Source organism: Barbus barbus (assembly GCF_936440315.1).
Source record: "Barbus barbus genome assembly, chromosome: 25".
NCBI lineage: Eukaryota > Metazoa > Chordata > Actinopteri > Cypriniformes > Cyprinidae > Barbus > Barbus barbus.
Window position 1 is genome coordinate 29910447 of NC_136753.1, and position 23492 is coordinate 29933938.

The 23492-nt window shown below is 34.5% G+C and overlaps 1 protein-coding gene across 1 annotated transcript in view; it reads left to right on the forward strand.

Moving 5' to 3' along the window:
* The window catches only part of LOC306845300 (rho GTPase-activating protein 9-like), a 38623-nt gene that overhangs the window by 13290 nt on the left and 1841 nt on the right, over positions 1-23492 (forward strand). The window contains exons 4-17 of the mRNA XM_079377997.1: positions 2373-2603; positions 3607-3681; positions 9664-9720; positions 10974-11138; positions 12176-12238; positions 13798-13859; positions 14806-14893; positions 14984-15079; positions 15376-15479; positions 18396-18520; positions 18627-18704; positions 20021-20074; positions 21373-21504; positions 21584-21689. Coding sequence (XP_079234123.1) covers positions 2373-2603; positions 3607-3681; positions 9664-9720; positions 10974-11138; positions 12176-12238; positions 13798-13859; positions 14806-14893; positions 14984-15079; positions 15376-15479; positions 18396-18520; positions 18627-18704; positions 20021-20074; positions 21373-21504; positions 21584-21689 — 1436 coding nt within the window. The remainder of the gene's footprint in view (positions 1-2372; positions 2604-3606; positions 3682-9663; positions 9721-10973; positions 11139-12175; positions 12239-13797; positions 13860-14805; positions 14894-14983; positions 15080-15375; positions 15480-18395; positions 18521-18626; positions 18705-20020; positions 20075-21372; positions 21505-21583; positions 21690-23492) is intronic.

Consider the following 23492-nt stretch of genomic DNA (forward strand, 5'->3'; position numbering starts at 1 on the left):
TTCTCCATCAATCATTTTCTAGAAAAATCAGTGCGTCTCAAATCTGATCATCAGGATCTATTGAGGAGCGTTTGTTTCCAGAAGCTTTACTTTCTCTGTTCCTCAGCGGAGGAATGATCTTCATCTCACATCTTCTGAGGAGCGTTTATTTCTTCATCTCTCAATCAGCATTGCATTATATGTTTGGATCATTTCGATCTCATATTACTGGAGATATAGAGCGACGACTGATATTTAGATCATTTAATGTCAGTATCTGCTGCACTGTTATAAACATCTCACTGATTTACATTACAAGCATCAGGATTTTATCATCAGCATCTGCTCCAAATTTATATCTTTGCTCAGTCTGAGACTCAAAAAAAAAAAAAATTTCTGTCATTTTCTCACAATATCAGACTATATGAGCCATAAAAGCCTGATGGATCAAATATGATACATATGCAACATTTTTTTTAAGATTGTCTAAAGGTAAATAAACTATTTTATTAGACTATTGTTTCACATGTCAGGTTTTACAATCTCGACATGCACTAGTTGTCAGTGTTTAATTTCTGTATTTACAGTGATAAAGCAGCCGTCTGCTTGTGTTAACGTGCTCTCAAACACACCTTAAAGCTCAGATAGCTTCACACTCAGTGGAAAAAGTTCAAGGCTTCATTTCAACCGCTTCTCCTACAAAACAACATCAGCGCTCGAGCTTCAAACGAACGACTTGCTTTCAACAGCCTGTTTTATTCTGTAGGTGTTCGTCTGTAATAGTGCTATATACATAGTGCTCCAGGAGTCAGAGAGAGAGACACCTGCTGTTTGTCTGTGGCATGACGCTCGGTGGCCATATGGCTTCACAGAGATGAGTAATATAATCCAGATCTACAGCGTTCTCACCTCAGAAAACATCCCTTTGTTTACGCAGCATCTCCTGTGAGATTCACAGCACAGAAACGCACCTGATCCATCAGTCAGAGCTTTTAAGTGCACTCAATGACATCAGCAAACCTTTTACATTCGGCTCTTTTATTGTTCGGTGGCTTCTAATGGCTTTTCTTCCTTCTGTCTCTCTGTATTGTTCATATTGTCGTGTCTGACTGTGTTTTAGGCCACTTCCTCTTGACAGTTGTGGCTTCAAGCTGTTTTCTTACTTAGTGCATGTACGTCTGTAACCGCACTGACACACAATGCTCACTTTTAGACCCAAAATGCACTCTCAAGTTCAACTCTGTCCACCTGGGTAATCTTGCATACGCACTAATTAGTCTCACATGCACACATTAGACACAAACTAAGAGGATTGCATCAGAAATCATGATTGCATGAACCAAAACAGAAATGCAGTAATTGCTTTTTAAACAGGTTTTAAATCCTGTGATTGGCTCAGTGAGTGTTGCTGAAACAAACAATGTTTTGAAAGCAGAATTGCATCAGAAGTCTCACTCGTTGAGATTGATTTCATGCATAGTTGTGTTCTGAAATGAGTTAGAACCAGTGCTTTTATTGTTCACTAAAACTATTACAAATCATCTTTACATCAATCAAGCTGAAATAAAATAAATACAAAATATCAGATGACAAAAAATGAATTGAAGCTTGAAAAAGATGTACAGTACCCAAGTTACTAAAATTGACAAAAAAAAAAAAAGATATAAAGCTGAAATAAAATATAAAGTATTACTTGAAAAACCTGAAAATAAGTTGAAGTACGAAAAGTACTAAAACTGAAACTAAAACTATTGGAAATCATTTTTGGTAATTTAAATAAAATAAAATATGAAATATTACATGAAAAACCTTAAAATTACAAGGTATCAGTTTAAGTTTGTAATTTTAGTATTTAGTATTATTTAAGTATCATTTCAGTTATTTCAGTTTCTAATTTTTAAGTTTTTCATGCAATGTTTTGTTTTATTTTATTTTATTTCATTTCAATTTTATTTCAAGTACTAAAAATGATTGTTAGTAGTTGTAATTTTTGTATTTTTACTTCAATTATATATATATATAAAATATAATTTAATAATTTAAATAAAATTAAACAAAATACAAAACATTATATGAAAAACTTAAAAATTAGAAACTGAAATAACTAAAATGATGCTTAATACTAAATAGTAAAATTACAAACTTAAACTGAAATAAAAAAATAAAACTATATAGAAATATTTAAAAATAAATAAAATGGCAAAAGCACATAAAATTACTTAAACTAAAATGAAAATGGAAACTAAAAAGATCAAATCTAATATGAAAAATAAAAGCATTAAAATATTAATAAATGTTGTAAGAAAAATAATAAAATTGCTATGTTTTGAGCAGTTGAAATGAATCCTCAGTGAACTATGCATCATGTTTCTTTCTAATGTTTCTCTCCTCAGATCTCATCATCTGCCTACATTTCCCAGAGTTCCCTGTCAGAGCAGGGGAAGCGGGAGTGGGCGGAGCCTCCCAAGCCGTTTCCGGGTCAACGACCCCTGCAGACGCTGCAGCTGTGGGATCAGTACTGTGACCCCGGAACCGGACGCTATTACTACGTCAACACCGTCACCGAGGAACGCTCGTGGAAACCTCCGCGCAGAGCCCGCGAGAGCCACGCCCACCAAAACCAGGTGAGCAACCAATCAGATCATGGAACCAGCGACCGTGGACCAATTAGAGACGTATAATCATGCGTCAGTCCATTTTTAAAAATCATTTCTACTCCTCACTTTTTATACATTATATATTTTGATAAACAGAAACATTCAATTCTTAGGGATGTCCATTTAATGTGTTAATTTGGTACGATTAATTATGGACAAACATAACGTTAATGCACGCCCAGACCTGTCCATCATCTTAAAAATGCCCCTCTTATATTTATTTCATATGATACAGTTAACAATATCACATGAGCAAGAGTGCTATTTTTCCTCAATATCTGCACCACTGCAAATGTGATATTGATTTTATACAACAGTTCAATAAACAAGTTCATATTGTGCTACATTTTAGACGAAATATTGTCTTTTTTGCTCAATTTCACCAATGAAAATAGTTGCAATCAAAAGCACAGCAGAACTGTTGAGCGTCCCTGAGCAACACACAGACTGAATGAATCCACAGTTTTGAACGAACCGAGTGAGTCAGTGATTCAATTTGCTTTGTTTCTGAATTAATCAGCCTTTTGAACGAACCGAGTAAGTCAGTGATTCAGTGACTCATTTATAGAGTCATTTGCTTTGTTTCTGAATGAAATAGCTGTTTGAATGAATCGGTTCAGTAAATGATTCAATGATTCACTCATTAAGACAGTGATTTGACACTAGCTAGTGGCAGTTTTAGTTTTTATATTTAGAGTGTCATTTAAATTTTTAATGTCATATTTCAATGTTCTTTAAAAAAAAACAAAATTTATCATTATTTATGCCATGTTGAATCAAAATGTGCTTTTTGTAATGTCTATTCAATGCATTTCTCATTTAACACTTAAAATGATCTTCTGGTGGGTAATTTCTCAGCCCAAAACATTTTATTTGCTTGAGGTCCTATACATCCTACACATGCACACAGGCGTTTCTAATGCACCTGCGCATCTGTTTCTCTCTGTCTCTGTCTGTCTGGTGTTTGTAGGTCGGGATGGTTCAGCGTGACATCAGGCACCTGTCGCTCCCATTACAGCACTCAGGAAGCAGCTCAATGCACAGGGTACAGTGTGTGTGTGTGTGTGACCAAATACCCCCACAAGGATAGTAAAACCTGACATTTCTGACATTGTGGAGACTGACCTGTGGTCCCCACGAGGGGAAAAAATATTAAAAATAGTAAATGATGTTTATCTGAAAGTGTAAGAATGCGAACAGGTTTTCTGTGAGGGTTAGGTTTAGGGTTTGTGTGTGTGTGTGTGTGTGTGTGTGTGTTTGCAGGTGATTATGATGATGTGATGTAATGCTGTATGAAAGTACATCATCTATCTAATGATCTACTGTCTATAGGAAGTCCATTACAGAGAGATTATATGAACAAAGAGCATTAGAAAGATTGTGGGGCTGATGCAGGAGAATCTGCTCATGTCACGGATTAGAAGAGGAAACACGGCCAAATGAAAAAGGGGATTATGCTTTCTGACGTGGATTTATTTATTTATTAAGTGTCTACTAACAGATTTTTGTGCTGAGCTTTCAGACAGTTAATGGTTTGGGATTGAAAATAGTGCTTAATAATGGCTGAGTGTCCTGTTCATACAACAGCAGTTGCTATTATTAACTTCAATTATTAAAAAACATTTTCATTAAAGTGAAGCTGAAATAAAATAAGTATTAGATGAAAAACCTGAAATTAAATAGAAATTATGAATGTGACATTGGCAACATCTGATATAAAATAAAATTTATTTGAAGAACTAAAAGGACTAAAACAAACAAAATAAATATGCGAAAAAGCACTTAAAATGACAAAAAATGAAAATGTAATAATATAGATTTAAATAAATTCTGAAAATATAAAAATCTAAATGAAAACTGAAAATAAAAATATATAACAAATGTTACAGTTTTTCTCGATTGCTAAAACACTGTAACCAGGCTTTTGAACTAAAACCTCAAGCCATTAGTTCATCGTATAAGTTCTAGTTCTAGCTCGATCTAGTTGTCATAAACTGTCAAGCATATTTCTACACATTTCTATTAGACTTTTTATAAATTTGCCATGAATTGTTCAAGTAAACCTGGACTTTCACTAATGAGGAGAATATAGATCAACCAATGAAGAACCAGTTCTCTGAAATAGCTCAAAGATACATCTCATCAACCGTCTATCGGAAAGCATATATAGACAGAGGACAACACAAGTTATATATATATATATAAGGACTTTCTCATTTTTATTTTCGCCTTTGTGCACATATTATTTTTTCTATTCTATGCACAATGACGTTGTAATGTGTTTTTTTTGGTCAGACCACTAGTAAAAGTGTAACTGTGAATCATATCCAGTCTTTTTCAATCAATATCCCACAGACAGTAATGTGTACATTTGTACTTTTGAAATGGATATATGACATACATAAGAAGTGCAGACTTCTGCATTTCAGTAAGTAAACTGTAGCCATAGTTTACATCAGGTAACACTAACAGTGAAGTGTTATATTGACAACATGACCAAGTATCTTGTTTGTTACCCCCGCTGTCTGGCCAGGGTCAGTATAGCCCGTGATGTTGACGAGGTTCTTTGACCTGTTCCAGACCAAAGACGGGATACTGAGGCAGAATAATTATTTTTGTTGTTGTTTGCTGTATTGTACTGTACTCTACAGCACATTAAATTGAGGAATAAGACGTTTGGGGAGTACCACACTTATTAAACTGTGTTGTAGTGTGTGTGTTTTTGAGGGTTTGTGTGTCATGTCTGAGAACAAAGTTTGGTTTTTCAGCAAGATTGAGTTGTTTTGAGTGGAGAGCTTCATTTTGACCTGAATACAGGAAGTTTGGGGAATTGAGTCAGAAGTTATGGATTTAGAGTCTCGCAAAAAAGAGGCATAAGTGTTTAAGCAATCGAGAAAATCTGTAACCGTTCGGAATAAAAGCACATAAAATTACAAAAGTTTAAACATTTAATAACATAGATTTAAATCTAAATAAATTACTACAATTTAAAAATTTAAATGAAAACTGAACATATTTAGAAAAAATTAAATATATTAAATATCCTGTTCATACAACAACAGACCAGTTTATTATTAACTAAAATCATTAAATAAATATCATTTTCATTAATTCATTTTCATCAATGAAAAACTTAAACTTGTTTTATGTAAGTTAGTTGCAAAGGCAACATTTAATTTTTTTTATTAAGTTTAAGTATATAAATAAGTTTCATATGTCTGTCAATGGCTAGGTTCCTCGTAGTGAATTTCCAGCTCTGTTTACACAATATGCATCAACCAAACTGACTGTAAATGACAGATTCAGTGTGAACTGAAGTCAATCCGCTTCTCGAACTTGCCTGTAACCGTAATGACAAACCAGATAAAGATAGTAAATATCAGACATTCTATTGCATCCTGAAGGATTCAGTGTCATATTTTGCATTTGTATGTGGGTCATTCCACAAAATCAGTGCCTTTTGCATCCCTAGGAAATAATCAGACATATAGATTTAATATAACAATGAATACATTTGCAATTTAAAAACATAACGATACTATATATTCTTTCATCAATATTACATCCAAAAAAAAGTCAATTAAATATTATTTTAAATCATTTAAATAGCATTTATGTTGATAAGGGTAAGGTTTTTGGCCTGTCCCTCACTATGATTATTATTTTTCAGCAGGACTTTTAATTTGTAAAATGAAGGCAAAATTATATACAAATATTTGCATATTGTTTTAAATATAGTCTCATTGTTAAGCAATGTTTTTTGGCACAAGCATGCATTTTTTTCTATAAAATGTAAATATTTGTATTGGTGTCCACCCTCATCAAAAAAACATTGAAAAATAATGTACATTCAACATCTACAAGTATAATCCATTAAAAGTGTACAACATGTGCTTTTGTGAACTTGACTATAGCTAAAAATGAGCAAATTAGTTTGAAATGCTCAAAGCTGTTACTTTTCAGGGTAACAGGGATGCCATTGATTAGGTGTCACCCTGTTTTTAAAGATTCTCTGTGTAAATTGCAAACAGTTTTAAAGGCCACCCTGTGTATAATTTTAAGCGAATGCCTATATCATTTAGTGGCATATGAGCATGAGTTTCATTTTAGTTAGTTTTATTAGTATTGTTACTATTACTGTTGCTGTTAATGACCAGGACAGGATGATCAGTCTCAATACAACTCTTTTTTTTTTCCATAACTCATTGTCAATAATGCATCCATGTAAATTCAATTACAAACAAGAGCAGCAAGGTGACTGCAGACCTTTACTCCAGTCTTGCAATGTTCAAGAAAGTCAAGATCTTGGTCTGGTTTCAGATGATCATAGAAAGACCGAGATCTGATCATCTTCCTTGCCTAATAATTGAACCAGATCAGTATATTTGAAGTTCTGTGAGGGGACACGGACAAACAGATGGAACGCATTATCTAATTACAATAACCTTAAAACATTAGATCTCTTAGAAATGCAATGTGCTAAATCAACAATCAACAACTGACTTTAACTGAAAAATTGACTGTTTCTTATTGTCATACAACTATGCCACATAAGTGCAAAACAATATAATGCAATTTAAAATTGTAAAACTGTACAGTAGATATCTGCAAATATCTGCAGTGTGCTTAAAAATGTGTTTCCCGTCATCCCTGTTACTCTGGTTAGTTCTGTTACTATGACGTCAATCCTGTTACTGTCATTAAAAAAAAAAAAAAATTATATTATATTTGATACAGCCTTCCAGGTTTTTCCATTGTAACTTTAACTATATTTTATTTTGGACAAAGCTCTTTTTTAATGTCTCTCTTGTAAAAAAATATATATTTTTCTTATGTGACCAACCTCCAAAATTAGGATGTTCTTGATCATCTGAATGACAAATATAAAAATATTTGAAAAAATCCAAATTTTGAAACAGTCCCAGTGAAAAGAGGAACTAAAATGCTGCTCATACTGTATATGTGAAAACTATCACATGTTCTAATTAAACTATAGTGTCTAGTAACGTTGGTGTCAGTAACAGGGTTGACAAAAATACCAAACACTTTAAAAAAGGGAACACTTCACATTCACTATTAACTACAACTTTTCCCTCAATAAACTCCTAATTTGCTGCTTATTAATAGTTAGTGCGGTAGCTGTTAAGTTTAGATATTGGATAGGGATATAGAATAAGGTCATGTAGAATAAGTCATTAATATGTGCTTAATTACTACTAATAAATGGCTATTATTCTAGTAATATGCATGCTAATAAGCAACTAGTTAAGAGACCTTAAAATAAAGTGCTACCATCTATTCAAATAAAGGTTAAAAATAAAAATGTTTTTGGTGAACCTGAGATGCGCTCAGCTAAGCGCACAACTCTCTGTAGTGCTTTGCAGTCCTGATTGGAGCTGTTTCCATACCACACTGAGATGCACTGAGTCAATACACTTTCTATGGTCCCTGAATAGAAAGTTTTCAGGATTGCTGGTGAGACCCTGAATTTCCTCAGCTGTCGCAGATGGTACAGTCTTTGCCTGGCTTTCTTAACCTGTGATTGGATGTGTGTAGTCCAAGTCAGGTTCTCGGAGATGTTTACGCCGAGGTACTTGAAGCTACTCACCCTCTCCACAGGGGTCCCACTGATCATAAGGACAAACGAGATGATTAATACAAAACAGGTGAATGGAATAAACGATGATTAACTAATGACAGGAAGCCGACCAAATAAGGACAAACAGGAACTAAACTGAAACCAACATGTGACACCCACATTCAAATAAAGATTATAAAATGCAAGAGTAATGTCACTAATTAAACAAGTATATGTTCATCTAATTGTCAGCCTCTTACATGTGTGCTTCTCATAATTAGTGAATATGCATATAAATAGCATTTTAATTAACGGAGTAGAATAATCATGGCTGATAAGACATGCAAACGTAAAAGAAAATCAAACTGGACACAAGCACATCTGTTATTTCTTGGCCAGCTGGTTAATGAAAACAAGGATATAATCAAAGGAAAATCTGGAGTTGGGATAACCTCCAAAACCAAAGGCGATACCTTTATAAAAGCTCATTATCATCAAATATGTCTAAAATGTTTATATTCAGAGGCAGATTCCCGGCAACAGCTATTTTAGGATAGTTCACAGATAGTTTTCACTTTCACAGATTTAGGAGCTAGTTTTAGTGCTAAAATGCTTAGTGAAATACTCTTAGAGCAAACATTTAGGAGTCCTAAATTTATGACTGACACGCCTATTATTTTTAAGATTTTCTCCTAAATCGGCGAGTTATGAGCTACTTTTAGCCTGAAGATGTTTTGTGAATACGGCCCTGGATTCCAGAGCTTTCGGAGCGAGTTCAGTCTGGTTCGTAAGCGAAGCGTGTGTGAACAGAAGCGGTTTGATCAGAACTGTGTGAATGAAGCCACAGATGACTGAGTCTGTCAGTTAAAGATGAGCTTCCTTTAGGCACGTGTGAATTTGACTTTCACACCCTTCACGACTCAACTTCCTTATTGACACAAACGGTTCGAGCGAGAAATACAGAGCATCTTCCTCCTGTGAAGAGGAAGTTGAGCTGGCAGTGAGCTGATCTGGATCTGACTCTGATCAGATGAGCGTGTGGTTTTCTGAAGAGACGCTGGATTAAACGCGGCTCTCGCTGGATTACAGGAGATCTGCGGCTCTGTAAGTCAGCCTGATGCTTTTCATCTCCAAAGAGGAACAAACGCAGAGTTTCACATCTGATATTCACACAGATTTGCACTGTCATGTTTAACGTGCTCTCATTAGGAAGAAAAGCACAAAGGCGTTTATTATTGATTGTTTGAAAGAGAGTCTCAGTGTGTTTTGAACTGATATCGAGGGCTTTGGTGAACCGTTTTGCGTCCCACTTCTTGTCTTGATGAAAGCAAAGATAGATGAGTTTCCAGTTTTTCTGCTCTTCTCAAACGGTTGGTTTCAGTCTGACTGTTTCTTCCGTTGACTGTCGACTGAACTTTCTCAAATCAAACCGTTTACCTTCTCTTTCAGCTCTCACCTGACCTCTCCTACATTACCCATGATACCAATGGCTGGCAGCTGAGTCAGGTGAGGTCATCTATCTATCTATCTGTCTGTCTATCTATCTATCTATCTATCTATCTATCTATCTATCTGTCTGTCTGTCTGTCTGTCTGTCTGTCTGTCTGTCTGTCTGTCTATCTGTCTGTCTGTCTGTCTGTCTGTCTGTCTGTCTGTCTGTCTGTCTGTCTATCTATCTATCTATCTATCTATCTATCTATCTGTCTATCTATCCGTCCGTCCGTCCGTCCGTCTATCTGTCTATCTATCATCTGTCTGTCTATCTGTCTGTCTATCTGTCTGTCTGTCTGTCTGTCTGTCTGTCTATCTGTCTGTCTGTCTATCTGTCTGTCTGTCTATCTGTTTGTCTATTTCTTTTGTTTTCCTTTTTTCTCTTTTTTCGTGCTTTTTCTCTCTTTCTTTTTAATTTTTTTTTATTTTAACCTTTTTTTTTATTCATGCCCTGTTTCACATAATTCTGCTATATTCCTGGTAAAATAAAAACGTTTCTTTTACAAACACAATGTTTGCATTAACAATGTATTTAAAGGTATATTTATTAAAACAAAGTCATGTTTTATCATTTTAAGCATTTTTACATTTATTCCAAATTTCTATCACTTTCTTTCTTGCTTTACTTTTTCTTGCACTTTTTCCAAAAACTACCAATATAGTTAATTTTTTATTTCTTATTTAAAAATAAAAATGTATTTACTATTTATTAAAACCACGTATTAATCTGAGTAATTTAGTGTTTAAGCATTTTTACATTTATTCTAAATTATTAACTTTAAGAATGTGGTAACTATGATCAGATTTGGTGTATATTTTTAGTTTGTGCTGTTTATTTTAATAGCCCTCTTCCATTTACTGCAGACCATCAGCCTTTAAGTTTGGCGTTTATTTACTTTTCTGTTTAGCAATACTGAGACTGAATTACTGGCAGATCATTGAAGTCATTTAATGTTTGATGAAATGTAAAAGCAAGGATGCATTGCTTCTGTCTCTGCGTTTCCTCGTGTCTGTGCTCTTGTTTTTGGGCTGTGAGCGTGTGATCCCGGCCTAATCCACAGCATATGGAGGAACCGGGGTTCAGTCTGTCTGTTAAGCTGCTTTTGAGCGCTGCCGCTGTAACTGAGTCTGCTAATTGAGTTGAGTGGTTGGAGGATAAACAAATTAAACCCAACATTATTGAGATGAAGTGAGGCGGATGTAATGCGACTGGACTGAGTCTAATGTGATTGAATTGAGTGAAGCTAACCTGATATCGTCCCGTGCAGAGCATGCAGCGCACAGCGTCCTCTGAAGCACTTAGCTCCGCCTCCGGTGTGTTAGGCGACGCCCATCGCAGAAACTTCGCCTTATCAGGGGGCGTGGCACACGTTAGCCACTCCTACTCCATGTTCCTGCCCTCACAGACACAGAGAGCTTCTGCAAACGGCAAGGTGAGAGGAACTGCATTTCAGGACTTTCACATGCGTATGAATACAACATACATCTATTCCCATTCATCTCAATGCCAGCCGCTCACCTGCTGAAGTATGAGACCTGTGTGCCATCTGTGCTTGAGTCACCTGTCAGTCACTTGCTGTAAGGCAGCAGACAGATTAAAATAAAAATTCAGTTTATTTCAATAATTCGAAATAAACAAATACATTTTATATATATATATATATACATATATATAATAAATAAATAATAAATGATTATAATTATAATAAATATAAAATAATGTAAAAAATATATATATTTTTTTGTAAATGAATGTAAAAAAGAAAAAGAAAATTACATTTATTCCAAAATAATAACTCTAAGAATGTGGTAAAAAATTTCAGATTTTGTTTATATTTCATGTGTGCTGGTCTTTTAATAATTTAATTTAATTTAATTTAATTTAATTTAAGAATGTGGTAACAATTTTCAAATTTTGTGTATATTTTATATGTGCTGTTCTTTTTAAAAACCAATTTAATTTAATTTAATTTAATTGTAAATTAAATTATTTATAAATGTAATAAATAATAATAAATAAGTTTTTTTTTTACATTTATCTCAAAATATTAACTCTAAGAATGTGGTAACAATTTTCAGATTTTGTGTATATTTTATATGTGTTGTTTTTTTTGATGGCCATTTTCTATTCAGACAGTCAGACGTTTATCAAGTGTCATGATGATCACAGAAAAAAATAAAAAAATACTTTTTCACCTTTTCATACTTTTAAGAGGTTCCCAAAATATGAATTCACTTCTGAAACATCTATTATGATATCATGAAGTATTTGTGAATTATATGCATGGATGCAATGGTTATTTAAAGAGACAGCAGTATAGAAGAAAGGTGTAATGTAACAGAGGATGAGAAAAGGGTCATGAGAAACTAAATTATGATGAACATTATAACATATGGGACAACATTTGACACAGTATTACTGCAGATTATGTCGTCTTGATCATATGTTTATATTTCATCTGGTCTACAGTCAGATTACGGGCTGGTGGTGGAGCCTCCTTCATCTGACAGCTCACCAGAAGGAGTCACACCGGTGAGAAACACACAAACACACACAAAGCTAACATACGGGGTTTAAGCATTAAGATCAATTAGTGTAATACTGCTTTAAATTGTTGTACCCCCCCCACACACACACAACATTATTTTTAAAAGTTTAATTTAATTGCAGTTTTGTTTTTGTTTTTCTGAATAAAAAAAGAAATATCATACATTTTCCCCTGATTTACAGAAGACACCCACTAAAATGTCATTCAGTGTAACAATCTTATCAGGCATATTTACAACACAAATCAATTTATGACATATATTAAAAGAATAATTACTTTCACCCCAAATACTAATTAGCTGTAATGTTAAAGTTTTTTTAAATTTGCCACTATCCTAGGTTTTGCCCATTTATCAGTAAAAATTTTTTACTCACTTAAAACACAATAAAATTTAATATGCTCCCTTGCTCTTTTATATATTTTAATACGTACAAGTCAGAGTAAGAACGTTGTTTAAATTTTTATATAAATATTGTGTTACATTGAATGACAATGTAACATTATTTCAACCAAATTTTGACATTTTATTCTCCAAAAACTTATTTGAAACCTTAAAATTAGACACTTTACTTACATTTAATGTGCTTTCTATAAACATAAAATCACTTTTGTAAATTTCTTTTGATGTGGACATCTTAACATATTTGACCCACATGCATACAAAGCTAAAATGCTGCTGAAGAGACACAGTAAATAAATTAATGAATACATAAATAATCAGTACATTTTATTACATTTAATGCATATTTCATATATACTTAGAATAATATGTGACCCTGGCTGGACCACAAAATCAGTCTTAAGTGTAAATTTTGTGAAATTGAGATTTATACATAATCTGAAAGCTGAATAAATAATCTTTTCATTGATGTATGGTTTGTTATGATCGGACAATATTTGTCTGAGATACAACTATTTGAAAATCTGGAATCTGAGGGAACAAAAAAATCTAAATATTGAGAAAATCTCCTTTAAAGTTGTTCAAATGAAGTTCTTAGCAATGCATATTACTCATCAAAAATTAAGTTTTAATATATTTACAGTAGGAAATTTACTAAATATCTTCATGGAACATGATCTTAATATCCTAATGATTTTTGGCATAAAAGAAATATGTATAATTTTGATCCATACAATGTATTTTTGGCTATTTCTACAGATATACCTGTGCTACTCATGACTGCTTTTGTGCTGCAGGTTCATAGACAAAAAGGAGCACAAAACCAGTCGTAAGTCGCTGGGGTATATTTGTATCAATAGCCAACAATACATTGTATGGGTCAAAATTATACATTTTTCTTTTATGCCAAAAATCATGCTAGACCAGCACTAAACCAGCATAGACCAACCTGAAAATTCAAGCTGGTCTAATTTGCTTTATAGGATAGATTGATTTTTAAACAGTTTAATCCAAACTAATTCTGATTATGTCATTCTAAACATGTTTACACCAAAAACTGAACACAAACACACTCGTGACACACACACACACACACACACACACACACACACACACACACACTGACCGATTGTGTCATGACAGGAACTGGAAAAGGCCGGTCTGCTCAACAAAACCAAGATAGCAGAAGGAGGCAGGAAACTGAGGTGAGCTTATCTACACACACACACACACACACACACACACACCTTGAGCTAAAACATGCAAACACACGCCAGACCTAGAGTCACTTCAGATGGATCGAGATTACAGGCAGAATTTGGCTTGAGTTGCACAAAAGCTGCTTCTTAATCTGCGTTTTTGTCTTGTTTTCCAGTTAAAAATGTCTCAGCATCCTTCAAACAAGAGCAGAGGTTCTTGAAAAGCAAAATTGCACAAGATATTATGACTTTTCTGTTTCAAAGTGTTTTTTTCTGCCAGCTCGGCAAATTGTTTCTTTTTTTTTCTGTGTTTTAAGCAAAAAAAGCGTAGTAAGGTTTAGGATGGTTAACATTAACCAGTCAGATATGGTTAAATATGATACTGTATGGTAAACTACGAGTGGTTCAGTGGATGGATGGAGTGTATTTTTTAATTTACTAATATTTTTGAGCCATTTAGGCAGCAGACAGGGAATTAAAATTAAAATGAAAACATTTAAAAATATAACAAATATTATTTAATTTAATTATTATTTAAACTTAAGTATTTATTTAAATTTAAATATTTATAAATAAATATTACAATAATAAATATATAAATAATTTGTTTACATTTATTACAAAATATGAACTATAATAATTTTAAGATTTTGTATATATTTTACTTGTGCAGTTTTTTAGTAGCCCACATCTATTCTAAACTATTAAGTTTGTCAGATGTCCCAGAAATATTTAATAAATATATAAATAAATATTTTTTGAGCCATTTTTGCAACGATTTGTATCGTAAAAAGCTATACAAATAAACTTGAATTGAATTGAATTTACAGTAGACAAAAATAAAGGACAATAAATAAATGGTTTTGACCTTTTGACCTCTGGGTCTCTGTACGGTTTTTTCAAGTTCTCAACGTAGCTGGAGCAAAAGTGACGTCTTTTGTGTCATTTTCAGGAAAAACTGGAACCCGTCATGGGTGGTGCTGGTGGGGAACAGTCTCGTCTTCTTCAAAGACCCCAAAAGCCAGAATCCTGACAGCTGGGTGAGACTAACAGGGAATATCACAGGGTCAATGCAGTGTCTGATGCTTTAAAAGTGAAATATTTGTGAGTATGTGTGTGTTTGCATGCAGAAACCGGGGAACAGCTGTCCGGAGAGCAGCGTGGATCTGAGAGGAGCTCAGCTTCAGTGGGCCAACGACCTGTCCAGCAGAAAAAACGTCTTCAAGGTGAGAACCAGACAGAGAAATTAGATTTTATAATAAAGGAGAATGTCTCAAGCTCTGCTCAGGTTTGTAAGACACTAAAATATGCAATCAAATATCAACAGTTGTCCATTTGATTTCCCGAAAGGAGCATCTGTGAAAGTAAATGTAATTAGTGTTTGTGTGTTTCTGTTTGGGCTGTTAACAGAGTGACATTTAATATTTAGTTCCTCAGGAACTTCCTCTGTTAAAAATTTAAATTGTGATAAAATGCTGAACGGAACCAAACTTCATATGTGTGTGTGTGTGTGTGTGTGTAGCTGAGGACGATTACAGGAAATGAGTTCTTGCTGCAGTCGGAGACAGAATCGCTCATCAGAGAATGGTACAGAACCATCCAGAACGTTATCGACAGACTGGTGAGGCTGACACACACACACACACACACACGCACACACACACACACACACACACAGAGAGACACAGACACAGACAGACACACACACACACACACACACACACGCACACACACAGAGAGACACAGACACAGACAGACACACACACACACACACACACACACACACACAGAGAGACACAGACACAGACAGACACACACACACACACACACACACACACACACACACAGAGAGAGAGACACAGACAGACACACACACACACACACACACACAGAGAGACACAGACACAGACAGACACACACACACACACACACACACACAGAGACACAGACAGACACACACACACACACACAGAGAGAGAGACACAGACAGACACACACACACACACACACACACACACACACACAGAGAGAGACACAGACAGACACACACACACACACACACACACACACACAGAGAGACACAGACAGACACACACACACACACACACACACACACACACACACACACACAGAGAGACACAGACACAGACACAGACACACACACACACACACACACACACACACACACACACAGAGAGACACAGACAGACACACACACACACACACACACACACACACACACACAGAGAGAGAGACACAGACAGACACACACACACACACACACACAGAGAGACACAGACACAGACAGACACACACACACACACACACACAGAGAGACACAGACAGACACACACACACACACACACACACACACAGAGAGACACAGACACAGACACACACACACACACACACACACACACACACACACAGACAGACACACACACACACACACACACACACACACAGAGAGAGACACAGACACAGACAGACACACACACACACACACACACACACACACACAGAGAGAGACACAGACACAGACAGACACACACACACACACACACACACACACACATATACACAGACACACTACATACAGAAAATTTTGGAGTTGGTAAGAATTTTTTGGGAAAATTTTGGAAGAAGTCTCTTCTGCTCACCAAGGCTGCATTTATTTGATCAAAAATGCATAAAAAATTTTGAAATATTATTACAGTTTAAAGCTGTTTTCTATGTGAATATCTGTTTTACTGTAATTTATTTCTGTGATCTGCTGCTGTATTTTCAGCATCATTACTGCAGTCTTCAGTGTCACATGATCTTCAGAAATCATAATAATATACTGATTTACTGCTCAACAAACATTTCTGATTATTATCAATGTTGAACACAGTTGTGCTGCTCAATATTTTTGTGGAAACCTTGATAGGATTCACAGATGAATAGAATTTTGAAAAGAACAGCATTTATTTAAAATCTTTTGTAACATTATAAAGCTTGTTGGGGAAAGTTACTTTTTAAAAGTAATGCATTTCAAATTGCGTTGCTCCCTAAAAAAGTAACTAATTATGTTAACTTTTTTGGAAAGTAATGCGTTACGTTACTTTTGCGATGCTTTTTCTCGTCTGGCTGGCCTCATTTTTCTCCCTTCAGAAACAAACAAAAAAAGTTATGTTTATGTAAAGTCATATTTGCTTATTAGTATGGCTAAATTGGATTATTGAAGTTCAGCAGTAAATTAATAAAATGGGATTAAATACATAAAGGATACTTGTGTTATTTAACATGTTTAATTGCGGTTTTGCATTTGACTGTTTTTATTCATTCTGAGGAATTCTGAATCTGTTTTTGAGTAAATGCATGTTGATATTTAGTCTAGAAGTACAGTAAGATCATGTTCACACACAACGCCTCTGCATTTACTCCTGATTTCTCTCAACACCAGAGCTGTCACTCAATACATCAGAAACAATGTAACAGGCTTTACTTGTTTGAAACAGTAACTTGCAAATTGCAAAATAATGCAGTACTTTACTAGTTACTTGAAAAAGTAATCTGATTATGTAACTTGTAATGCGTTACCCCCAACACTGATTAAGTAAATATAAAATAGTAATATAAAAGATACTACTGTAAATCACTCTCATTATCTGTTGCTGTTTACATCTTCACATCACAGATGCCACGTTATTATTTGAGATTCAATGCAACTGCAGTCTCTTTATTTTTACCCTGTTTGTTGCTGAAATGAAATGATTTTATTTACAATTACCATGAATTATTGGCTATGAATGTTATTTGTAAAATATGGAAATACAGCACTCAATGTTTCTTTTGCTCACCAAACAGCATTTAGTACAAACACTAATATTGTGAAATATTATTACAATCTACAAAAGCTGTTTTCTATGTGAGTATATTGTAAAATGTAATTTATTGCTGTGATTGAAGCTGAATTTTCAGCATCATTACTCCAAGTAAAGTAATATTTATGCAGAAAGCATGAAATACTACCATTCAAATGTGTGGTGTTTGTAAAAATGTTTGTTTTTTACAGTTAATGCTTAAAAATGTATTTTTAATGCATTTAGAAATGTTGCTTTTATTCAGTAAATGTGCATCTAATTGATCAAAAGTGAGAGTAAAGACCTTTATAATGTAGCAAAAGATTTCTATTTCAAATAATCGATTTCTATTCATCAAAGATTCAGAAAAGTTTCCACAAAATATTAAGCAGCAAAAACTTTTTTTAACATTGATAAGAAGAACCATTAATAACTAAGCACCAATAATAATTGAGCATCATGTGATACTGAATGATGCTGAAAATTCAGCTTTGCATTACAGAAATAAATGAGATCTTACTATATATTCACGTAGAACACAATTATTTTGAATTTCATAATATTATTGTTTTTACTGTATTTTTGATCAAATAAATGCAGCCTTGATGAGCAGAAGAGACTTCTTTAAAAACATTGAACTGGATTTCCATTCAAAATGAGCTGGAATGTGAAGTGCTTTGCTCCATTTGGCTCTGAGCTGTTCCTCTGTGTTTCTGATCTCAGATCAGGTGTTCGGCTGTGGGCTGGAGCTGCTGTGTGAGCGAGAGAAAAGCGCCGTTCCTCAGTTCGTCAGAAAATGCACCGACGCCGTGGAGAGGAGAGGTGCGATCAATCACAAACACTTCAGCGGGACAATATCCTAAGAGAGGAGGACATTTTATGTGTCTATTCCTGAGAATAATTCATCTGTGTGTGTGTGTTTATTCAGGTTTGGAGACTGATGGGATTTACAGAGTCAGCGGGAATCTGGCCGTCATTCAGAAACTGCGCTTTGCTGTCAATCATGGTGAGAAAGAATCAAAATCACATCAATATCATACCAATAACCATCATGATATGAGCATCTGTCATTCATTGCAATTAAAAGCAACATGAAATCAAAACTGAATGCATGTCCTGGTTTCACTGTGAATAATTCACTGTAATTATCAGCAATATATGGGGCATAAATACATTTCAAACACAGTTTTATTAAATCATTATTGTTATTCTTTAACAATAAACATGACTTATTTAATGATGATTTGAAAAATGCAAGAGATACTTAATGCAAGAGAGTAATTTAGTTACTCATTAATGTACATTTCCTATCAAATTAAAATTAAAAAAACTGTTTTTTAATGGTTGAATACTTCATTGTATAAAAATATTTCTGCCATCATGCTGTAGAAAAGCCCAAATTATGTCACTTCCTCTTATGTTACAATTTTAAGGAATTGTACATTTTCTGTAACTGGGGAAAATTCAGAGTCAGTTAATTGTACTAAATATTTTTGTTCTACAGTAAATTGATGATTAATTCATTTATTGATAAGATGTGATGTACTGTAAGTATGTTTTTGCTGTATGACCTCTCATCAAAATAATTTGACCAATTTCAACTTCATTTTTTAAGTTATACAAGATTCAACTCAATTTTCAGTCAAAAGTCAGTTTAATATAATTTAAGTTGAAATGAACTGAACAGCCAATTTGATTATACTTTAAAAAGTTACGTTTTTAAAGGGGTCATATGACGATGCTAAAAATAATATTATGTGTATTTGGTGTAATGCAATGCGGTTTAAGGTTCAAAAACACATTATTTTCCACATACCGTACATTATTGTTGCTCCTCTCGGAAACATGTTGATTTTTACAAAGCTCATCGTTCTGAAAAGCACGGTGTGCTCTGATTGGCCAGCTATCCAGTGCACTGTGATTGGCTGAAAACCTCAAGCGTGTGATGGAAATGTTACGCCCCTTACCATATTTGGAAACACTCAGCATCTCCACGGCAACAATACCACAGCAAGAATACAAGTTACGCCTTCTTTCTTTGCGTAAACATTTGGGCGGTGTTATGCAAATCTTCCCACACAGTGATGTAGACATGTGGCTGTGTTTAGGAAGGAGTGGACGAGTCTTAACTTTTATAAAGAATATCGCTTTGGGTTTGAGACTTTAGTCTGTGCAACCTTACGGATAGCCATTAACAGCTTGTAACACTCCAAAGAGAAAGGAAAACATGAAATCACATCGTATGACCTCGTATGACAAATGTGTGTGTGTGTGTGTGTGTGTGTGAGGTCACACGTGTGTAACTCCTGTTGGTTCTTTCAGAGCGAGCCGTGACCACAGACGGACGCTATCTCTTCCCTGAGGGTTTAGTTCAAGGTTTGTCTCTTATAAAGAGGAAGGGGCTCTTTTACTCTGATCTTACAGCGCTTTACCCTCCAAACGTCTCGCTGCTGCTTTCTGACTGAGAGTGTCCTACTGCTCTTCGCTCCATGTTTAATGCAGGAAATCTGTGGCCGGTTTGACCGAGGGGTTATGGCTTTGAATCACAGAAATGTTTTAATAAACAAACATTACATGCTCAGTACAAGTCTGTGACATGCTGGTTCATCTGCTGTGATTTTTTTTTACTTACTTTAATCTATGGTACTCCTATTTTCTGTAAAAATATCAAGATTCCAGACGTTTCCGGAACTGAATTCTTTTGAGGGTTTCAAGTCATTCCTGATTTACTGATTAAGAAAAAGGATATAATTTTTTTTATATGCATAATATTTTTACTAACATCCTCTTGCGTTTATTATCTAAAACCAAAAAAAGAAAAATAATTGTTACTTGAATTGTTACTTTTTTTTAAATTGTAGAACTAAAACAGAAAAAAAAAAAAATATATACAGTTTTAATTTATTTAATTATTCATAAAAATGGTAAAAAATACAACTTACTAAAACTTAGTAAAACTAAATGAAAAGAAAATATATAAAAATAAAAATTAATTTAAACTATAAAACTATAATAGTATAGTAATGATAATAAAATAACACTGATTTCTACTATTATTATTAATTATAAAAAGGCCATTAGTTAAGGTAAAATGATAGAAGGTAGTATTTAGGTTCTAACAGCGACTAAGAAAGAGCATAAACACAGATACACAGAATTTTATTTATTTATTTATGTGTTTATTTATTAAAAAAATGAATCAATAGTATTTATTTCTAAATGTTTAATTCAAAATGTAATGTATGACGTAGCATTACGTCTTCCCAGGAGAACTTGCACTAAAGAAAAAAAAGAATGAATTCATGTCTATTGAATTAATATCTATAAATATAAATATCTTGATTTTTAGCTGTTTTGCTTAAAAGCTGATTTTGCCTGATTTTTAAAATATTTTTCTAATTTTTTTGTCTGATTTTTAAGTCATCTTGAGTCAAAACTATATTCAAATCAGCATTATGTCACAGATAAAGTTGCATTGAAGCTTCAAAATTTGTTACAGAATTGAGGTGAAACTTTAATCAAATGATTTCTGTTGCTTTGCTTCCTCGCCTTTTCTTGACCTTTGACCTTCTTCTTCTGCAGATCTTGTGCTGCTGCCTGATGCCTAAACACACGCAGCATCTCTGTGCGCCACACAGCGTTTCTCACTCTCATGTCCTCTGTTTCTCCTGCAGAGCGTCTGGATCTGGACGACCCGCAGTGGGAGGACATTCACGTCATCACCGGAGCGCTCAAGCTGTTCTTCAGAGAGCTGCCCGAGCCGCTCGTCCCGTATGGATTCTTCCACGATATCATCGAGAGCGTCAGTGAGTGACGACGAGAACGATAAAGAGATGCATGATTAATGATTCATTAGAAATGATTCAGTGCCTTTGTGTCCTGTAGAACTATCCAGTTACCTGGAGAAGGTGGACAGACTGAAGCTGCTGGTCATCAGCATGCCTCCACCCAACCAACACACCTTAAGACACATGATCCGCCACCTCAGACGGTACACACACACACACACACACACACACACACACACACACACACACACACACAGAGACACACATGCACTCACACACACACACACACACACACACACAGACGGTACACACACACACACACACACACACACACACATGAATTAATATGTGACCCTGCAGCACAAAAGCAGTCATGAGTAACACAGGTATATAAAGATCGCGTGCAGCAGCGCAACATTTATTCTGTGCTTACTTAATCTAATATTTGATGTTTTCTAAAATGTTGTAGATTTAAGTAGCAAATGAGAATCACTAAAATTATTGAATATATTTTGAAACAAAGGTCTTCTTAACGATTTGCAAGATAATTAAAGCAACAGTTGGAATATATTTGTTCTTGTTTTAAGCAAAAACTCACTTAATTTGGATACATTTTTCACTTAAGTCATTTTGCTTTGCAAGTAAATGTTTCTTAATTTAAGAAAGTTTAGATATTTGTGCTGGAAAACAAGACAAAAATACTGAGAGTTTGGTAGAGAACCACATTATCTATCAACATCATCCACTAACTTATGATTTTAATCGTATAATGAAAACGCTTGCTTGATTGTAGAATCGGTTCATATTTCTGCTGCTTTTAGTGTGCAGTTCAGCGCTTCAAAACTAATTAAGTGAATCATTTGCAAAGCAGTTCATTCATTTGATTCAAACCTTCAAAAAGCCTGCTAGTCACAGCCACAAAGTACGTCTACATTTACAACTCTTGTTTTTAACCTCAAAGAAAAAAAAGCTGCTCGCTTTTAAGTGCTGTACTCTTTGATTGAGTCATATTGACTCTCACCTTAACCAATCACGCTCTCCGCCCACTTGTCCTCCACCAATGAGAGCACAGGATTGATCTCAGTTGATCTGGATGAGGAGGTTTGAAGCTCCAGATCACATCAGAGAAACACTTCTCTCTTTATTTATGTCTTTCTGTAGTATGAGCTAATAAAATGATTTCCCATCTCTTCTGGGCTCATGTTTTGTGTAGATATAGTTGGTTGGTTGGACTAGAAAGCAGTGAAACTTTGCTGTTTGTGATGAAATCCAGATCTCAGAAAGTGTTATGATTGAGACACCAGAGGGAGCTGTGTGTCTTCATTACAAACACACTGAGATCACTCAACAAATAGATAGCGTACATGCTTGTTTTCTACCTTTTGTTGTCTTCAGTGTTTAGTCTTAAGTACAAGCCTCCCCGCAGTCATCGCTATTCATAACCACAAAATACTTTCTTTCATTTCCAACAAAACGATTAAAGTAATAGCAGCTGTTTCTTATAAACCTGGATTTATTCTATGCCATAATACAGACAGAAAATACAACATGCAAAGATAAATAAGAAAGGCACTTTATAGTTTGATATCAGAGAAAGTACTTTAATTTTCTAGTTTATCAGGAAAGCATTGATGTTCTGCTGCTATAAAGAAGCCAGAAAACAAAACACTTCCAATGAAACATGAAGAACCATGAATAGCCACAAATAATGCTTGCTTGTTTGTTTTTTTCCTCTGTGGTTAGCTTTGAGTGTCAAAGCAGTGAATCATTTGATTTAAATTGTCAAAAATCCTCTTTTCAGTCATGGTTATTCACAACCACAACTTAATACTTTGTCTTCACTTTCAACTTTAGACACAAAAGGTTCTTGGTCAGAAAAAAGATGACACATGAGATCTCTTTAGTATCTCACTTGTCTGTTTGAGATTAAATGGAGTCTTTTGCTGAGATATTACTCCATTTATCTCACATCTAGAGTTTGAGATCTGCAATCAAGCGCCTCAATA